At 40.3% G+C, this 17,789-nt stretch overlaps 1 protein-coding gene across 1 annotated transcript; it reads right to left on the reverse strand.

Moving 5' to 3' along the window:
- Positions 1-5,509: 5,509 nt before the first annotated feature.
- On the reverse strand, positions 5,510-15,479 carry SUMO1 (small ubiquitin like modifier 1). Its single transcript, XM_079310625.1, has 5 exons — positions 15,326-15,479; positions 10,143-10,217; positions 8,879-8,956; positions 7,213-7,284; positions 5,510-6,377 (listed from the first exon to the last, which is right to left on the reverse strand). The coding sequence occupies exons 1-5, from the start codon at positions 15,335-15,337 to the stop codon at positions 6,309-6,311; spliced, it is 306 nt and encodes a 101-aa protein (XP_079166751.1). The 5' UTR covers positions 15,338-15,479; the 3' UTR covers positions 5,510-6,308.
- Positions 15,480-17,789: the final 2,310 nt, after the last annotated feature.

The raw sequence follows: 17,789 nt of genomic DNA on the forward strand, positions 1-17,789 counted from the left end.
AAGTCTAAATTTTGATCATTCATTTTATTGTTATTCTCTCTGACCTTTCAGTTTTTCAAACACAGGATGCAGAGCTTGAATCTGGAACAGCAGCTGAGATCTCCCAGCCATCAGGAAACACAACAGACGTTTGGAATAAAAGCAAGTAACTCTGAAAAGCTCTGGTGCAGTATAATGAGCACGTTTCTGCTCCCCTTTGGAGCACTGTGCGCTGGCCACCATCCCACGGCCGCAGTTCGCCACTGGAGCGGCAATTCCCGGGCCAGCAGCGCCCTCCTCGGGCGCTCCGGGGAGCTGCACCGCACTGCCGGCAAAACGGGCAGAGTGCCGGCAGCAGAACGGCGTGTTTAAACAGCACGGCTGAAAAGACTTAAAAAACTTAGAAAAAAACCAAAAAAAACCAAAAAACAGTTCCGTGCCCTGCTTCACTTTATTTCAGGAAAAGCAAATAGGGAGTCAAGTCAAAGTGCTGGACTGAGAACACCAAGATGACTGACTGGAAAATACCTTGAATCACTCAGTGAGGCAGAAGATCTTTAGTTATATTTCCCTTAACTTCCCATTACGAAAATAAGGAGAAAATTCCTTTGCTTCAACCTCCTTGACTTTCTTTGATCCTCCCTATTCCCAGTATGAATCCTCCTGCAAAAATAGCCCATTTCACAGTCATTCTGTTTACATTGAAATGTCAGCCAAGGCTTTCCATTGCCTCATTTGTTGCATAGCCCAGGTTCTTCTGGGTTTGTGTCCTTGTTACACGAAGATACATTCCAATTTTTTCTTCCAGCTCTTTCTTAGTGAACTTTCCTAACTGTTCCTTTGTACTCTTCCATCCCTTTTCTCCAAATCTTTGTTCCATGTAAGCCACATACCCATATCCCTCATTATCCTTTCCAAAGGACAAGTGAAAAATGTAACACAGGGGTTCTTTCCCCCCTTCCAAATAGCGTGAAGGAAAGTAGACAGCATTTTTTAATATTTCTGAACCAACCAGACATATGCTACATAACACTAATCAGCACCCATTCTCCCTTTATTCTCAGTTCTCTTCCCTTCCCTTTGGCAATCTGCTGAGCTCCTTGGGCTAGGATCTGCTCTTCTGGCAAGAATGCTCAGCAAACCCAAGGTTGCTATAGCAATTAATAATAATTTATGTTTTAGTTTACAGAAACAGAAACTAGAGGAGTGGAGGTGCCATGAGGAGGAGGTGGCAGCAAAGAAGTCACAATTAGAGAAAACAGCACAAGAACATATTTGGCAGCAGCAGCAGGATTACCACAGGAAGCTTCTGCAGTTCCAGAAGAAGCAACAGCTAGAGGAACATGGAGCAGCAGATGGTCTATAGAAAGACTAATGCTTACTTTAGCAGCAAATAGCTCATCAGAATGGATAATTTCTGATAAAGACATAGCCTGTGTGTCTGTCTGCCTTGAAATCCCTGTGACACTACGTCCCAAACTTGCAGTACCTAAGCTGCTTCTCTGTTAAACAAGATATAGTAACAATAGTCTTCTCTGCAGCCTAAAAAAAAAGAAATTCCACAGCCTAGCTACAATGCAATGTGCAAGATTCCTGGCAATAACACCATTCATGCTAGATCTGATAATCTGTTGTCATTACATGTCTTCTCTGAACGCCCAACTCCCAGCATCAATAGTTAAAAAAAAGAGATTCTAACAAATAGTTGCAGAGAAAGGCTTGAATCCAATTATAATTTAAGAAAAACTCATGTGAGAGAGTAATAAATACTTGTAATGTCAGCATTATAACAGTATTTTCTTTTTATCTTAACTGATAAAGTTATTTTCAAAATAGAAAGTAAGTAAACAGCCAATAGTGTTGGCAATGTTTCCGAGGCACAAAAATGCAGACAAAAAGAAGGGGTGATGTGGTTAGAGGAAGAATGCCAGCAGCTGGTTGACATGGCAGTAAAACACCTGGAATTCAAAGGAAAAATCTGAGAAAAGGCAACACATAAGGCTGAGGAGCAAATGAAGAAAGAGGAAGATGCTAGACTACCTCTAGAGGAAGCCATAACTCAAGCACCTTTTAAATTTAATCAGGTATGTAGCTATTAATCAAAGAGTGAAGTTATTTTTTTGTCCTCAGTTATATCAACACATCTTTACACCTAGTGCCAGCCCCTACAAAAATACTTCTGTAGGAAGAGTTCCATCAGTGTAGTTAACACTGGAGAGCACCACTGGCACTTCAGGAGTTAAACTGCCATCAATTCCAGCCCCAAGACACAATGTCAATGCACCAACCCCAGAAGGAATTCTGTCCTGAATCTCCTTCACTATATTTGCCTGTTTGCAGGCAAAGAACAAGTGTGGAACCACCTCAGCAGTCCAAGCAGCATGACTAATGGCAGCTACCAGACTGGAACACACTCACCATGTCCTTCAGCCACCAGTGTTTTCTCACATTCACATGTTTGAAATGAGTAGAGAAGAGTAAATAAATGCCTGGTGCTAGGAATGGGTGATTGCAGTTAGTTCTTTCAGCTGCACTCAAATCCAAGCATCCAATCCAGCTCAAGAGAAACCTCTGGGCACAGGTGCTACTCATCCACATATTTATTTTCCTAGGCTGCAGCACTTGTCTGTGTTGAATAGCAAGTAAAAGCATTAATGTTTGATCAGCCAGTAGAAATGAATCCAGACAGACCTCCTGAGGTGCTAAAATAGATTCTTTGGTCCATTTTGTGTTAAGAGATAAAACAATGAAATCAACAGGTTACAAAAAAGTATGAAGACCTCAGTGCTGACTTCTGGAGGAATCCTCCAAAACAATAAATTGCAAGAAAAATGCTACTGTAAGAAGCAGCTAGATTTCAGATTCAGCAATAACAGGACTACAGAGAAACCATAGCAAGGTAAGTACATATCTTATTAATCAAGTTATTATCTATTTTTTGCTTGTCTAGTATTTTCTAGCAAAGCATAACACTTGTAGATTCAATTCATATTGTAGTTCCTGTAGAGTTTCCTGTGGAGATGAGTAATTCTTCCAGTCTCTAAAATTGGAGCTGGACTTCATTAAGTATGCATTAAGTACTGGTTCTAAGAGCAAAACAAAACCAATTTAAACATCTAGCACAATTCCTACTGGTCTCTCTAGAGTGCTTCAGAGGTTGATTTGCTCAAAATTTAAGAAAATTTACCTGAACAGCAATAATTCAAGTGTGCACACAGAAGATGCACAGTATAGGTCAACACAAATATTTTAATACTGTATTCTTAAATAATTTCCATTTAAATTAGGAAAAAAAAAAAAAACAAACTAGCAAACAACTAGCATTTCTAAAACAATATATGGCTAGTCAAAATTCATGGTAGAATTCATGTATTAGCATTATCTAACATAATAACTGAAGTCCAAATCCTACCAATTTATGCATTTAACTTCAAAAAATCCTAATCTTATCAAACTGGTGATCATGCAGACATGTTTACACTTAAGAGAATACACAAATCCTTTAGGAAGAGCAGCTTTGAGAAAAGCTGTTAAAACTGATAGTTATGTAAAGTGCCTTTCAATAAAGCTTTTATACATCACCATAGTGAATATTAAATATATTGTCACACCTCAAAATAAAGTATTACCTTCCTCCTTCTACTCCATAACTGACTCAGTGAAGATGCTTTTATTCTCCCAACACTTTTTAAAGCACTTAAAAAGAACCTTTTTCTAATATACAAGTAAGCAAAGACAGAAAAATTGTGAAAGATTGTTTTTCCTCAACATATGAAATTCAACCTTATTTCCAGTTATAGCCTTCAAAACTGTAAGTGCTATAACTTCCACTCTAGACCACCTTTTTAGAAAGAAATTTTTTGAAAAGGACTAGCTCTTCCAAAAAGAAGAAAAGAGAAAGAAAATCAAGTCTAGCTCTGACTTCAAAACTCAGGTTTTATTTCAGCCTACAATCCCCAGGAATTAACTTCTTTAGAAAAGGTACTAGTGCATTTGTAGCACATGTGTCTCCTCATTTTGCACAGAGCTCTCAATACTGATCTTCAAGGCAGAGGACATTCCATCATTACTGCTCTATCAAATTCTATCAGCACAGACATGACTTTGGACCAGAAGCTCTGTTGAGGATCTTTGAGGCTTCACAAGAAGTCTGAGAAAGAGGTCAAATCAGTCTGTCACTGGTTCCACATCCACTCTATAAAGAGATGTATTTTAGGACAAGGTTACAGAACAGAAAGCAATCTTTGCCTTGAGCTTCATCCAACTGAAGCTGCATTTTGCAGAAAACCCTCCTCCACAGTCTCAAGAGAACCAAATGCAGCACTTCAGCTAGAAAGCTGTTATAAATGAACACATAAAAACTGATTTGGAAGAGGAAAGTGAACAGCTAGAAGCAAAGATAGTCAGGGCAGCCACCAGAGCTAGCATCAAACCCCAGGGATGTGGATTCAGTTCTCAGCTCTGCTTTCAGCTTCCACAGTGACTCCAGTGAGTTGCACCTCTGTTTCTAGTTTGCAGAAGAGAGAGAATAAGAAGTTGCCTACAAAAAAGAGCATTATACAAATTTTAATTTAATAGATGATTGGGTAAGTCACAGGGTTGTTTTATTTTTGGTATTCTGAAGCAAATGTATTTAGTATTTTGAAAAAGCAATTGCAGGTAAGTGCAGAGAAGCCGTGTTGCTCTACATCATCGTAGCAATCCTCTCCTTAAGAACTGAATCACATAAAATACTTTAAGAAAACCCCACATTCTGACATTTTGTAAACAAAAATTTTAATCTTTAAAAAATTGCTAAGTGCAACTATGAATACAAAAGTATTACTAAATCAGGAACAGAACAAGCACAAGCATGAAAGAAAATGCACGTCTAGCTTTACAGCAAATGCCATTAAAAAAAGACTTAAAACCTGCTACTTTTTCCAAGTATGCCAGCATGTGTCTTGTAACTCAAGCTGGCAATTATATGGAACTTGATTTACCAAACAAGTCCTACTTATCTGCAGAAGAGGTGAAGCAGGGAGAGTACTGAAATCTTTTCTTCACACTACTCTGCCCATAATCTCCCACCTCAGCTTTCATGTCCAAGTTCTCAAACTGACCATTTATAACTGCAGGAACATGTAGACCCTGATAATGATGCCCAAGGAACTGTAATGACACTTCCATGTCATGCATCATAGATTATTTAATGGTACCATATCATATGAAATGTAGACATTAAAAGCATTTTTGTTTACTTCCAAGTTGCATTTTCAGCTTAGATTCTGTGCATGAGTGAAGACTTATGTAACTGTATGTGAATACTCTCTTCCAAGAAAAGAAACAGCTAGTAGTCTCTAAGAGTCACCTGCAAAACAAGCAGATCAAGTATTTTACTAGGGCAAGTGGAAAAAAAGAATTTTTATGAGGTATATTTACAGAGTACAATTTTTTTTCTGGCTTCAACTTATACTCACTGGAAAAGCATACCTAACTATAACTTCTAATGGTTTTGCTTACTTCCAAATATTTGAAAAGAAAATGCAAGTTGTTTATAAAATTGGTTTTCTTGTTTATTTTAAATGAAGCTGGTACAGACAATGTCCATTCAAAACCCACGTCCCAGGCCAAAAGGTACAAACAAGAGTGTCAAAGTAACACCAGTTGGCTGCTGTGAACATTCTTGCATGGATACCTGCACGTACTAATTCCTATATGAGGTTAAAATGCTTCTGGGCTCTTCTGGTAATATTTAAAAATCATTAGGGTTTTCAATTTCACGTCTTCAGCAAAGCCATCTCTGGAGCAAGGAACAGATGACAACAGTTCTAGCTTTTCCATTTCCAACTCGGCAATCTTCTTCATTGGGCCATCAGCACAACTTAAGCAAAATAGCTGAGTTATGGATACACAACTTCTCCACAGTTTAGTTCTCTGAAAAACTTCATCTCGCACTGAAAGTTATAGTCCAGGAGTGAGACAGTCACACATCAAAACTTCAGGGCAGATATGGAAGTCATTAAGAACACTCGCCCACCTGGCAGATCTTACAGCCTTCGTGCCTGAAATGCACGAACCCAGTGAACATACAAATGCATGTGAGTACATGTATTCCTAAAGGGGAGGGCAGAAGGGAAGAGGGGAGCAAGGTTGCAGCTGGATCACAGAAGTTCAGCACAATGAAAACAGAAACAATAGTGTATAATGAGCACGAGAATTCAAAATACCAGACGCTTGAAAGTAAACTCCCAGAGATGGGGTGCCAGTTTCAGTGTTGAACACCACATTACAAAAGAACTATTATTTAAAAATAAAAAAGGATTAAGGGGGAAGAAAATCAGAAGGATCTAAACTGTTGAGTGACCCCCCGTCTGTTCCTGATAAACTTCAATCACATCTTCCTCCTCCATCCCCAGCTGTGAGAACAGAAAGAAAACAGCAAATAATTGTTATAAATCTGGTGTGATGAAATCAGAGCAGGTCCTAGACAAATGATACAATGCTTTGTTCCTCTGTCCCATTCTAATTCATCAAAGGAGTGAAAACAGTTTCAGTCACCACTAGTCACCACTTCTCACTATTGACAATTTTTAATCCTTTTTCTTCAGACTTATGTACTTGAGTCAGAGCAAAAGCCTTGAAGTAAAGACCCTCTTGTGGAGCACTACACATCAGCCTGGAAGTTGCTGGCTTTACCTTTCTCTAAACCCCTTTTTTAGGGGGAACAAGGACACCACCAACATCATAGTGAATGCACGAGCTGTAGAGCCATGTGAATTATATGTACTATATATAAAGTAGTGCACTACTAGCTCACAATACACTTAACACCTACACCCTGCAACTCAAAGCCTGTTTACAATGTTCTCTCATAGAGAGCAACTTGTTCAATTTCACAGTCAACAACTTTGATATTTTCAGAAGGTCATTATTATGAGTTTCTTCCTGCTTTTTTGTAACAATTGGTGGAAGTCACTGGACAGAAGTAACTGTTTTCTGTTTATTTACACTTTGATCTACTAAATGTGAACTAAATACGTATTTATTCCAAAGTCATACTGAAGTTCAAGCTGAATAATGAGAAGATTCCCTTTGTGTTTTCTCCCCTCTAGTAAGCAGTGACTACACCCTCCTTTCTGAGGAATTGCACATGGAAATCCAACCAGGCTCTTCCCAAACTGCCTATCTGCCTTAATAAAACATCTTAGTTAAAGAAATACAGTCAAACTATACTTCTAGAAAGAAACTCACCTCCTTGGGGGTATGATTATCAGTAATTCTCTGACCTTCGAAGAGAAACCTGAGTGAATTCATTGGAACACCCTAAAAAAAAAAGAAACGTGTAAGAAAAAACCCCAACTTACTGAATCTTCTATGAGTTTACAAGCAAAGACATTTTAAATAAAAACAACACATGAAAGTCATGAAAGAGTGTTGGTTAGGGAGCTCTGTTGCACTCATGTAGACTACAAAGAAGTGATTCCAAAAGTACGAAATAGTGCCAGAACACATGTTTATTCCAGAGTCTCACTGGAGTTCCAGCTCAACAACTTGGAAGTTTCCTTAGCTTTTTCAACTTGTCTTTATTTATGAAGCAAGTATTGACTGCACCCTCTCTCCCAATATATCATTACATATGTATTTTTCTGAACTGCCTATCAGCCTTATTTAAGGATCCTAAGACAACAGGAGGAAGATGGTGTTTACTTCATCAATTCCTACTCTTGCCTTCCCAATCTTCTATTGCTACAGGAAAGAATTGTAACCTTTACCATTATTAATTCTGCAAATGCTCAGCACTGGGAACAAGAAAGAGCAGAGCTGAGAGGGAGAAAAACGAACAGCATTTAAACAAGGAGAAACAAACATGGCAAAGGTAAACAGAGTTAAAGTATGTCTGTTGCACAGTGTGTCCATGTTCTGGCAGAATGCCACACTTCACATCAATAGATAAGGCAAACACCTCATCTCTTCCTTCTCTTTCAAGTTATGAGCAAAACAAACTCATGTGAAATATGACAAATTTATCACTTAGCCCTCAAATACAGCTTGCAAATAACCAGGAAGAAATTTTTTCAGGTAAGGACAGATCGTCACACTGTTTCAACAACTGGCCAATACCGAAGAAATGCTCTTAAATGTTTACCAGAGAAAGGCTACTGCATTGACTGCTGCAAAGGAAATCACAGCTTTCCAGAATTCAGCTCAGGAGATACAGGTGTGTTCATCCAAACAATTATTTCTCTCTTTAAGAAAGAATTCCACATATGCATGTTCATTAGTCAGCAAGACTTCTGCATGAATTATTTCCAATTTTTTTTTAAATGTCAGGTTTTTAAAATTAATCATAATTTTAACCATTTGAATTTGGCTACAAGTGTGTCTGGTGTTTGATCTTTTCTTTCCTCCTACTCCAGAAAGACAGTGAAAAAGAACATGTTTCATGAAAGAACACTTCAATGACAAGTTCAACTTGTCTCAAAGTATTAGGAAAAAGCCCCCAAAGTATTATTGCTTATGATTATATCTCCTGAAGTGAACTTCAACACACTTATCCAAGTAAAGGCCACACAAGGCATCTATCCCCAAAGCTGAGGGCAAACTAGGCCAGGGCTTCTGGAAATAGCTGCTCTGACTCCACAGCATTTACCACAGAATCTGGAAGTGAAAATATACTTTTGTTCTGTAACAATTGTTAATATTTACCTGAATATACAATTAATAGTGCAGATTTCTTTAACTTAGGGTATAACTTCATAATTCTCTTACATAGGAATATATTTACTTGTCAAAAGAAACAAGGAGTTCCATTCTATTTGTACCATCAGATACCTCAAAAGTCTTTATTTGAAAGCACAGTGAGAAAAGTGATTTGAGTTTTTATTTTCTTTTTAAAGAATGTCATTGTTTCACAAACCTGTCTTTGACAGTATGATTCTTTGAGTTTCTTGAGGTGTGTTGTCATTTTCACCTTGAAGTGAATTTCACTGCTGTCCTAAGGACAGAAAAGAAAAAAATTTACTCTCCCTGTAGTAACTGCTACCTTTACCTATTTTATTTTTAAACATTTCATTAAAACAAAGCTTATATAAAACATGGAATGTGATTCAACTATCACCATGTATACCTTGGTGCATCATAATGTAAACCCCTAAGATGATTTCTCAGTCACTAAATTAGCTATGTACTTCCACAGGAAGCTCTTTTTTTAAAAAAACAGATGGCATAGTATAGCCTTAGGCTCAACATGGAAGTTTTGGATTTAAAATTACTAAAACCCATACATGGTTCAGTCTGTGCTGCCATCTTTACCCAGATGATATACTTATGAAATACAAACATACATATGCAGGGGATTTCTGCTCTAAGATTCCTAAAGAGACAAGTTAAAGCTTGTACTTCAAAATATACACGAAACCTTATTCAATTAGAGTAATTATCTAGAAGTCAGGATACAGGCAGACTTGGCAACAAGACTAACCTAAGGAGGAATTTCGGGTCTTATTATTCTGTAGTCCTTCCCAGCAGCCATAAGATGCAAGTAGCTGCAATTGTCAAAATGGCTACAGATAAAACAGATTGCAAGAGGTTCTGTGCAAAAGGAGCCACTTTCAGCTCTTCAATGTGTTCTCAAAATTGTTCATCAGGCCAGCAAGAGGTAAGGTAGTTTTTGTCAGTCATCTGTCCCCACCCAACTGCAGCAAACAATGCAACTCCAACAAACAATCCTAGTTACGTCATCTGAGCTAGGGGTTCTTTGCACAGAAGATTCCAACATTTTCAACACTCACATTCCAACACAGCCAGCATACAGAGTTCTAATCCACCACTCATCTGGTTGCTATATCTACCAACAGGACAGCCAACAATCCTCTTCCTATGCCTGTAAAGGAAAGCTGACCTCATGCCTAGAGTACTACACAAACTTTGAGGACCTTAATTTATCAATTTTTATTAATCTATTTCATTCATACCCTTGGACTAATGAAAATCTCAATGTATCAAAAAAATCACACCAGAGTACACTAATACACAGTTCTGGCAACTGGAAGGAGTTTATGTCAGGGGAGGATTCACATTAACTGTAAAACTGAAAGTATCAACTTGCATTTGGTCATTTCTACCACACAAGAAGTCACACCTCCATCAAATGTCAACAAGCAGTTATGTAAAAAACTCACCTGCCCAATGACTTTGAGTTTAATGTACTCCCCTTCTTTCTTATCTCCTAAGTCCTCAGCCGAAGGTTTTGCTTCCTGCAAGATAAACATAAAAAAAAAACTTGATCAGTTCAACACTTCATTATTTCCACTGGACAGTATGGCAGCTGCCATCCTCTTTATTGCATGAAATCAGACTACTCCAGATGCCTTCTTTCTTTCTGTGTGTGTGTGTGCACAAAAATAACAGCAACATGTATTATGAAAGGTTGTCTGTCTACCCATGAGAAGTTTAATTAACTAGAGAAAAGAAACACCATAAAGAACATAAGAGATGAGAGAAGACTCGTTTGGAAATGGATGACATAGAAAAATAAGAAGTATGATTTTATACCTCTAACTCCTAGACAACAAACAAACCACAAAAAACTCACATGAAGCATACTAAGAGACTCAGATACTTTACAGAAAAAGGAACATTGTGAGGAGAGTAAACAGAAAGCACTTGTGACACCTTATCAACTTAAAGAGGGTGAACCATGCAAACAGTTTCCAATCCATGGCATCAAAGGTAGTCCTTATTTTCAAAAGGCTGGTCAGCTACCTTCATTCTATGACAACAAAAGAGCTTCCTTCTAGCACATTTGTTTTAAGACCACAATACTTCAAAGTTTTAAAAGGTGCAGTTCCAAGCACTATAGTGTTTTGATACCTTTCCAGGATAAGAATTAACTGTACAGACAAGTTTGATTCAACAACTTGAGCACTAAAGCTCATCAAAAGGGTTTAAGTGTTATACACTCTAAAACATTAATTAAGGACATCAGAGTTTTCATGTTACTGGTTGATAGATGAAACAAGTGAGAAATCAGGTGAACCCCATTCCTTGCCTGACACTACACATCCTGCATCAGGCCTTTAGCCATGTTCCACTGCAGGACAAAGGGATTTTACACAGACATCAGGTCTAGATGGTGCTCAATGAAGACTTATTCCCAAGTAATCATAACCACAGGTACCCTGCTGATCAAGTTTGAAATCTTCCTTTTATATTCTACTGCTTAACAATATAGACAAAATAAACAAATTATATACAGGTGCCTACCACAGGCTCCCATCCCAAAAGAGACTTTTTGCTAAATGTACAGAAATACCCTCTGTATGATTTGATTTGAAATTTAGGATCAAGTGCCAAAACCACACAAAATACTAACTTTCTCTACTAAGTTCATCCAGATGGGTCTCTATCACCGGATTAAAACCTTTTTAAGCTTTTCCCCCTTCTCCTTAAAGCAATCAAACACAATTTCTTTGAACATTAAAAGATAAGGGAAGAGCATAGGACAAGTCAGCAAGCACCCTTCCCATCTGTACCAGTCTCAATCTGGAGTACTGAAAGAGAGGAAGTGTTCTTTCTATCAGTTTGATTCACTGCCTCAACCCAGATCAATTCAGTTTCTACAATGGCAAGAAGTATGAGCCAGAGACTCCACCTGGTTTGAATACATTTTATTTTTTTTTTTAATACCTATCCAGGCACAAGCTAAACTTCAGGGACTGATTCATCACCCTTCAAGCTCAAATCCAAAAACCCAACCCAGGCTTTCAAGCAGCCTGACACACACAGGACTTCAAGCAAGTCACTTGAGGAGTATGAAAGGAGTTCTCCACAGGTAACACAGTCAGATCCCCTGTGCTCCCTACCAAAGTTCTCTCTAACATATTTGGACTCCAACCCTCTGGGACTACTTGCAGGAATAGAAACACATTGGTATTCACTCCTGACCAGAAAGAAAGAAAAACAAGAGCCTGCAACTTGTTCTAATAACCTGCACAAACAGCAGTTTTAATGTCTTTATGCAGAGTTACTAACCTCTAGGAATCAGAGCAATATTCAGATCTCTACTGATCTGAAGTCTGTAACTCCAAACTAGCTCCTGTTCCACTATTATTAAAACAATTTGTAAGAATATCCTGTCCCTTTACATGACATTTCAGGTCAGTCACTGCCTAAATTTACTTTACAAATTCCATGACAGCATATTATCCCAGCAGTAGAGGTACCTGCAGTAGTTCTATGGTTCTGTACATTTTAACAGATCTACCTAGTCAGGCTTCCAAACCAAATCATCTTGTACAAGGTATTACTAATGATCATTGCTAATATGACAGTGCCTCTGGCCAATATGAGTGATAAAATTATGATTCATATTTGATTACTACCCTCAAGGAAAGAGGGCTCTATATAATAACAAATGGGGAAAGCAGCAAACAGTAGAATAAGCAGAGGGAATTGGAGTTTTCAAACCATAAAGATGCTCATTTAAAGCCCCACAACCTCTCACCCACAAAATAAGAGGAAAGAAAGCTTCAGGAAAAGAGAAATGGTATCAAATAAAATAATAGAAGTGCCAATAATCAAAGCTTAAAATAGGAGCAAAATATTTTACATCAGGATACAAGACCCAGCAAGTCTGAAAATGCTCTCTGTAGTTTGTCAGTGAACTATACTACCATTCAATCCCAAATGGTTAAGGCAACACAAAAAACACTTAAGAATAAAGAAAGGAAGGAGATTGCAAAGTTGTTAAAACTACTAGCATTCATTAACAAAGCCCTGGATCAGCAATTAGCAAGCCAGCCTCCAGACGTCTTGCCCTGTGAAAAGAACAGGTGCTTTAGGGTACCTCATGAAACAGGACATGAAAAAGACCACCATACAAAGAGAACCGAAATACCACAACACTCCAATTTCTAACTTTTCATTAGAAGCCTAAGGTTTTAAAGGCTTCACTGCAGTTTTCCTAAAGAGCACAAAAGAAGGCTCCTAGCACTGTCTCACATGTGTAATGACCCTAAAAAGCACACAAAGTTTCTTGGATTAAACACACTGGTATTGCTATTGCAACTAACAAAAACAAAACACACACAAAACAAACATCATGAGGCAACATATTGCAAGAATCTTCTCTTCTCCCATTTTCAGAAGAGCTCAAACTTCAATTTCTAACCTTAAAAAAACAAACCCTAAACTCAGCATTTTAAAGAAATATCAACAAAATCTAAATTACTAGAAGAATAGTAGTACAACATGCTTCCTAACAAAGCAAATAAACTCTTACATTTTTACAGCAGTGGAAAACACACATACAAACTATAGCATTCTTTATTAGCAGTACACGAACAGATAATGCTTAGATTCAAATAAAGAGAAAAATAGCCTAAGACACTTGAAGGGAGGGGGAAACAATTTGTGTTTTGTTTCATTTTTGCTTAGATCCCACTAAACAACCACGTGTTTTTTTTTCTTGAAGTCTGCCCTTCTTTCAAGCATTTTTATTTATCATAGAAGTAAATTTCCCATTGAAAATAAAGTAACCCCTTCTTTTACTGGTGATAAATGACCTTCCTCAACTTAATTTCAAGGCCAAAAAGAAGATAATCTAAATAATTCGTAATTTCAGGTGATCCAGTTATTCTTGTAGGATGGATAAACAGGAATAAGATTTACAGTGCTGCATAATCATACATTATCTTTCTACTTAAGCACCTGCTTAGCTCTTGTTGCACAGTCCCCCAGAAATGAATGACATGTCTAACAGTGTTTTGCTTATCTATTAAAAATAAACAGCAGGCTCCTTATTCACAGACTTTTTAAAGATATATAGCCACAACAACTTATCACATACATGTAATTTGACATGCTTCAAGCAGTCCCAAAGACAAAACAGGCATGTGTTTTAGCAGAATTTGCCTGGAGAAGGATTTACCTAACTCTCCAACAAGAGCTGCTATTTGTTAAAACACGTCTTGGTTCACGTACACAGATAACTACAGAGCAGGTCACGTGAACATCTGCCTATAAAATCTAGTTCAGAAATTGCTGGTGGGTTTGTTTTTTTTGTTGTTGTTGGTTCTGTTGCCTTTTTTTTTTTTTTTTTTTAAAGCAGCCACTTTCACGTGTTTTACCAGAGGGGCAACGTTTCCTCCCAGGAGGCAGCAAATGCTCGCAGCTGCCCCTCTCCCAGGCACAGGAGAGAGGCAGCAGCACCATTGTCACTGCATTGTGCTGGGAGCCGGGGGCGGGGAGCAAGACCACCAGCGCACACAGCACTGCCTTCTTTTCACCGCTCACACTGCACCAAGGCTGCTCCCCAGAGCAGGCACGGCTCGCACTAAGCTCAGCCTTGTCGTGTCCCTGGGGACTTTTCATTTCCTGGCTGGCACCAGCGCTAGTCTTGACTTCACGGCACCACAACAAACATTTGTAGGCACTGACATTATCGTGATGGTTGCACTTCGGGAAAAAAATCAAAGTTAGGAAACAGTGCCCTATGACGACAATATTTATAAAAAAAAAAAAAAAAAAAAAAAAAAAAAAGCAAAACAGAATACAAATTAAAACCGGAACGCTGCTTTAACTTTCCACCAGCAGGTCACATAGCCTAAAGCAATAGTTGTAAGCAAAGCACTGTATACATGCCAGGCCGAGCAACCCAGGAACTTGCGGTACAAGCAACTATTTAAGTCCCCGGCTCAGAAGACAGAAATGACGAGAGCATAACGAGAGTATTACTTGAGCGAAGGCAGGACAGAGCCTTGATAAAGCACGGGGTGTTTAACGACGGCAATTAACGCTCAGCCGAGAAAGGAGGGGAAGAAAACCAGGTTTTCGCATTCCTAGGGCGAACAGAGGACTTGGCAAGCTTAGCCTAACCCGCACAAAGCCCGCTCCGGGGGAAAAGCATCCTACCACGCACCCGGGAAATGGAAAGCAAAAGAAACAACTGCTGTGCAGCCCGGCTCACCCCTGGCTGCACTCCCGCGTCCCCAGGGCCGGAGCTGCCCCCGCGGCGAGCCCGCTCCGTCCGGACCCGCCCCGGCCCCCGGTATCCCTGCCCGGAGCCCGCCCGCGCTCCTCGCGGAACACCCCGAGCAAAGAGGAAAAACGGATTAAAATGCAGGGGGAGAGCGGCCTGAATCTGGCCGAGGTCGGAGATCGGCATCCACACTCACACAAACACCGCCTAGGGGAACGTTCCCCCAGCGCCCCTCGGGCGGCCGCGACTCCGCTCTCCCCGGGCCGGGGCTGCCCCGCCGCGGCGGAGAGCGCGGGCGGGGGGAGCAGGCAGCTCCTCCCGCACCCCCGGCGCCGCCGCCGCTGCCGCCGCCCGTCCCCCCTTGGCCGGGACCGCTGCCCGTACCTGGTCAGACATGGCTCGGCCCCGTGTCGTGCGGCAGGCTCGGCTGGGCCGCGGCAGGCGCTCCGCTCCTTTCTCTGCCCGCAGCGCAAACACAGGGCCGCGGCACGGGCGGGCTTTCCGGTGCGCCTGAGCTCACTTCCCGCGCGGGCCCCGCCCGGCCCGCACCGGCTCCCGCGGGGCCCGCACGGGCGGCGCCGCCGTTGGAAAAGCGCCGAGCGTTACGGGCAGCCTGGCGACCTGGCTGGGGAGAGTGCAGCCGGGCCACAACGATGGTGCAGGGCCTGGAGCATCTCTTCGTGAGGAGAGACTGCGGGAGCTGGGCCTGTTCAGTCTGGAGGAGATTGTGAGGGAATCTCATGAATACATGTAAATACCTCAAAGGCGGGTGCCAAGAGGATGGTGCCAGACACTTCTCAGTGGCAGGACGAGGAGTAATGGCCATAAACTAAAACACAATAAGTTCCACCTCAGCTTGAGAAAGAACTGCTTGACGCTGAGGGTGGCAGAGCACTTGAACAGGCTGCCCAGGGAAGTCATGGATCTCCCTCCCTGGAGACATTCCAGCCCCGCCTGGACATGTTCCTGTGTCACCTGCTGCAGGTGACCCTGCCGTGGCAAGGCTGGACTCGATGGTCTCCAGAGATCCCTCCACCCCCGACAATTCCATGAAGTCGCATAACCCTTCCCACAACAGCAGATCTCAAAGCTAAAGTCACTTCCATTATGCCTAACTCTAATATTTTGTTAAGGTTTTTACTAAGATAATACGTCACAACAAAACTCACTTTTCTATTTAGGCACGGCTTGCATTTTTTAAGCCATTGCAACCATGCAAGCAATGATATCTGCATGTATTTAGCAAATCGGCAGCCAGGCAGTTGCATTTGAACAAATTTGCAAAGATACATCATTAAAACAACAGGTGTCCTGCTTTACCTGGGCACAGCATGGCTATTTAGAGGTATGCACAAGAAGAAACACCCCCCTAAAAGATGACATTTAGGCTACCAGCTATTTGGACTACAGCATGGAGTCCTAACATCCCCTCTATAACTGCTCAGGCAATTCCTGCATGGCATTGCTGCTGGCATAGGCATATGCTTAGCTCTAAGTGGCCAGCAAGTAGAAAAAAAAAAAAAAAAAAACACACAGAAGAACCATAAAATAACGTGAAAGTAAAATCAATGAATCAACAGAAAATAGCTCAGTTAAAATAGGAGATTATTTATCTTCATGCTACTATAAACAGAGTGTTAACTTTAGCAGCTCCCTTTGGGAAAGGACAGAGTACATTCAACAGCTCTGGGCAGGGGGCATCATTAACACAAACAGCTCAGATCTCTGTGTGCCATGTTCCCCTGTAATACCAGCAAACACCAAGGCAGTTGCACTCAGTGCCTGCATTTCTGCATGTCACTGAACACAGAGTTACAAACACAGCTACACCGAGAGGTGCACTTTAGCCAGCTAGTGGAACAATCAGTATCTAGACTCATGGGAATTATTTTTAATCATAATTGTTAAAACAATTCAGAATTAACAAGGGAGAGAGAAAATAAATAAAGAGAACCAAAACAAATGCTATACAGAGCTACAGAATGAAGATGATCTTTCCTAGGCAAGGCCAAGCAGTCAGAAAAGCCAAATACATTCATGCTATGCCAAGCTCACAGTACGAGCTCATTATGAGCTTAATAACACACACAAAGCACCAAAATAAGCCATGCAAGGGCTCCACAGCAACACACAATACTAACAGAATGGAAAATGACAAATATTCTATCCTGAACATTACTGCTTTTCATAAATTTTACAGGGTTTTTTAAAAACAGAGCCTTACAGTACTAAGGCCAAAGTCTCAGACTCTGGCATAAACCCAATTTTTTATGTAATCACATAAGAAAAGCTAACACTCAGGTGAGTCAGAAAACAGTTACCTATCCATGTACACAGCCATAAAGATACAAGGTTAGAATGTGCTCATCAGCATCACACTAGCAGTAGCTCCACCTTTCTTGACTCGCATTTGCTCTTCAAGCCAGATTTGTAGAGATCCTCAAAGTTAATCTTTGCTGAAAACTGTGAATGTACAGCGTAAAGCTCACACTTTTCTTTTGTGATGGCTCAAATTCAACATAGAATGCACATAAAAAGAAAACAACTGTTTTAAAAATACTAAATATACTTCTACAAGCTGCTTCCTACAAACCCCAAAGTCAACCTTCTATTTGTATGAACTGTCAATGGTACTTGCCCGAATAACCTCAGTGAGTTCTCAGGTGTTTTATAGTGTCTCTTATTTCCCTATCTGCACTTTATCTCAGTCACCTGAAGATAATAAAGTTCACCTCTGTTGACTAATTTCTCCAAAGCTGCTGTATAATTTAGGAGTCAATAGCTGCAAGAGGTTTTTCCAAAGCTGTTGGCCCACACATACACTCTGTGCAAAGCTTCTTCAGTCCAT

The sequence above is a fragment of the Erithacus rubecula genome (assembly GCF_903797595.1).
Source record: "Erithacus rubecula genome assembly, chromosome: 8".
In the NCBI taxonomy this organism is placed as follows: domain Eukaryota; kingdom Metazoa; phylum Chordata; class Aves; order Passeriformes; family Muscicapidae; genus Erithacus; species Erithacus rubecula.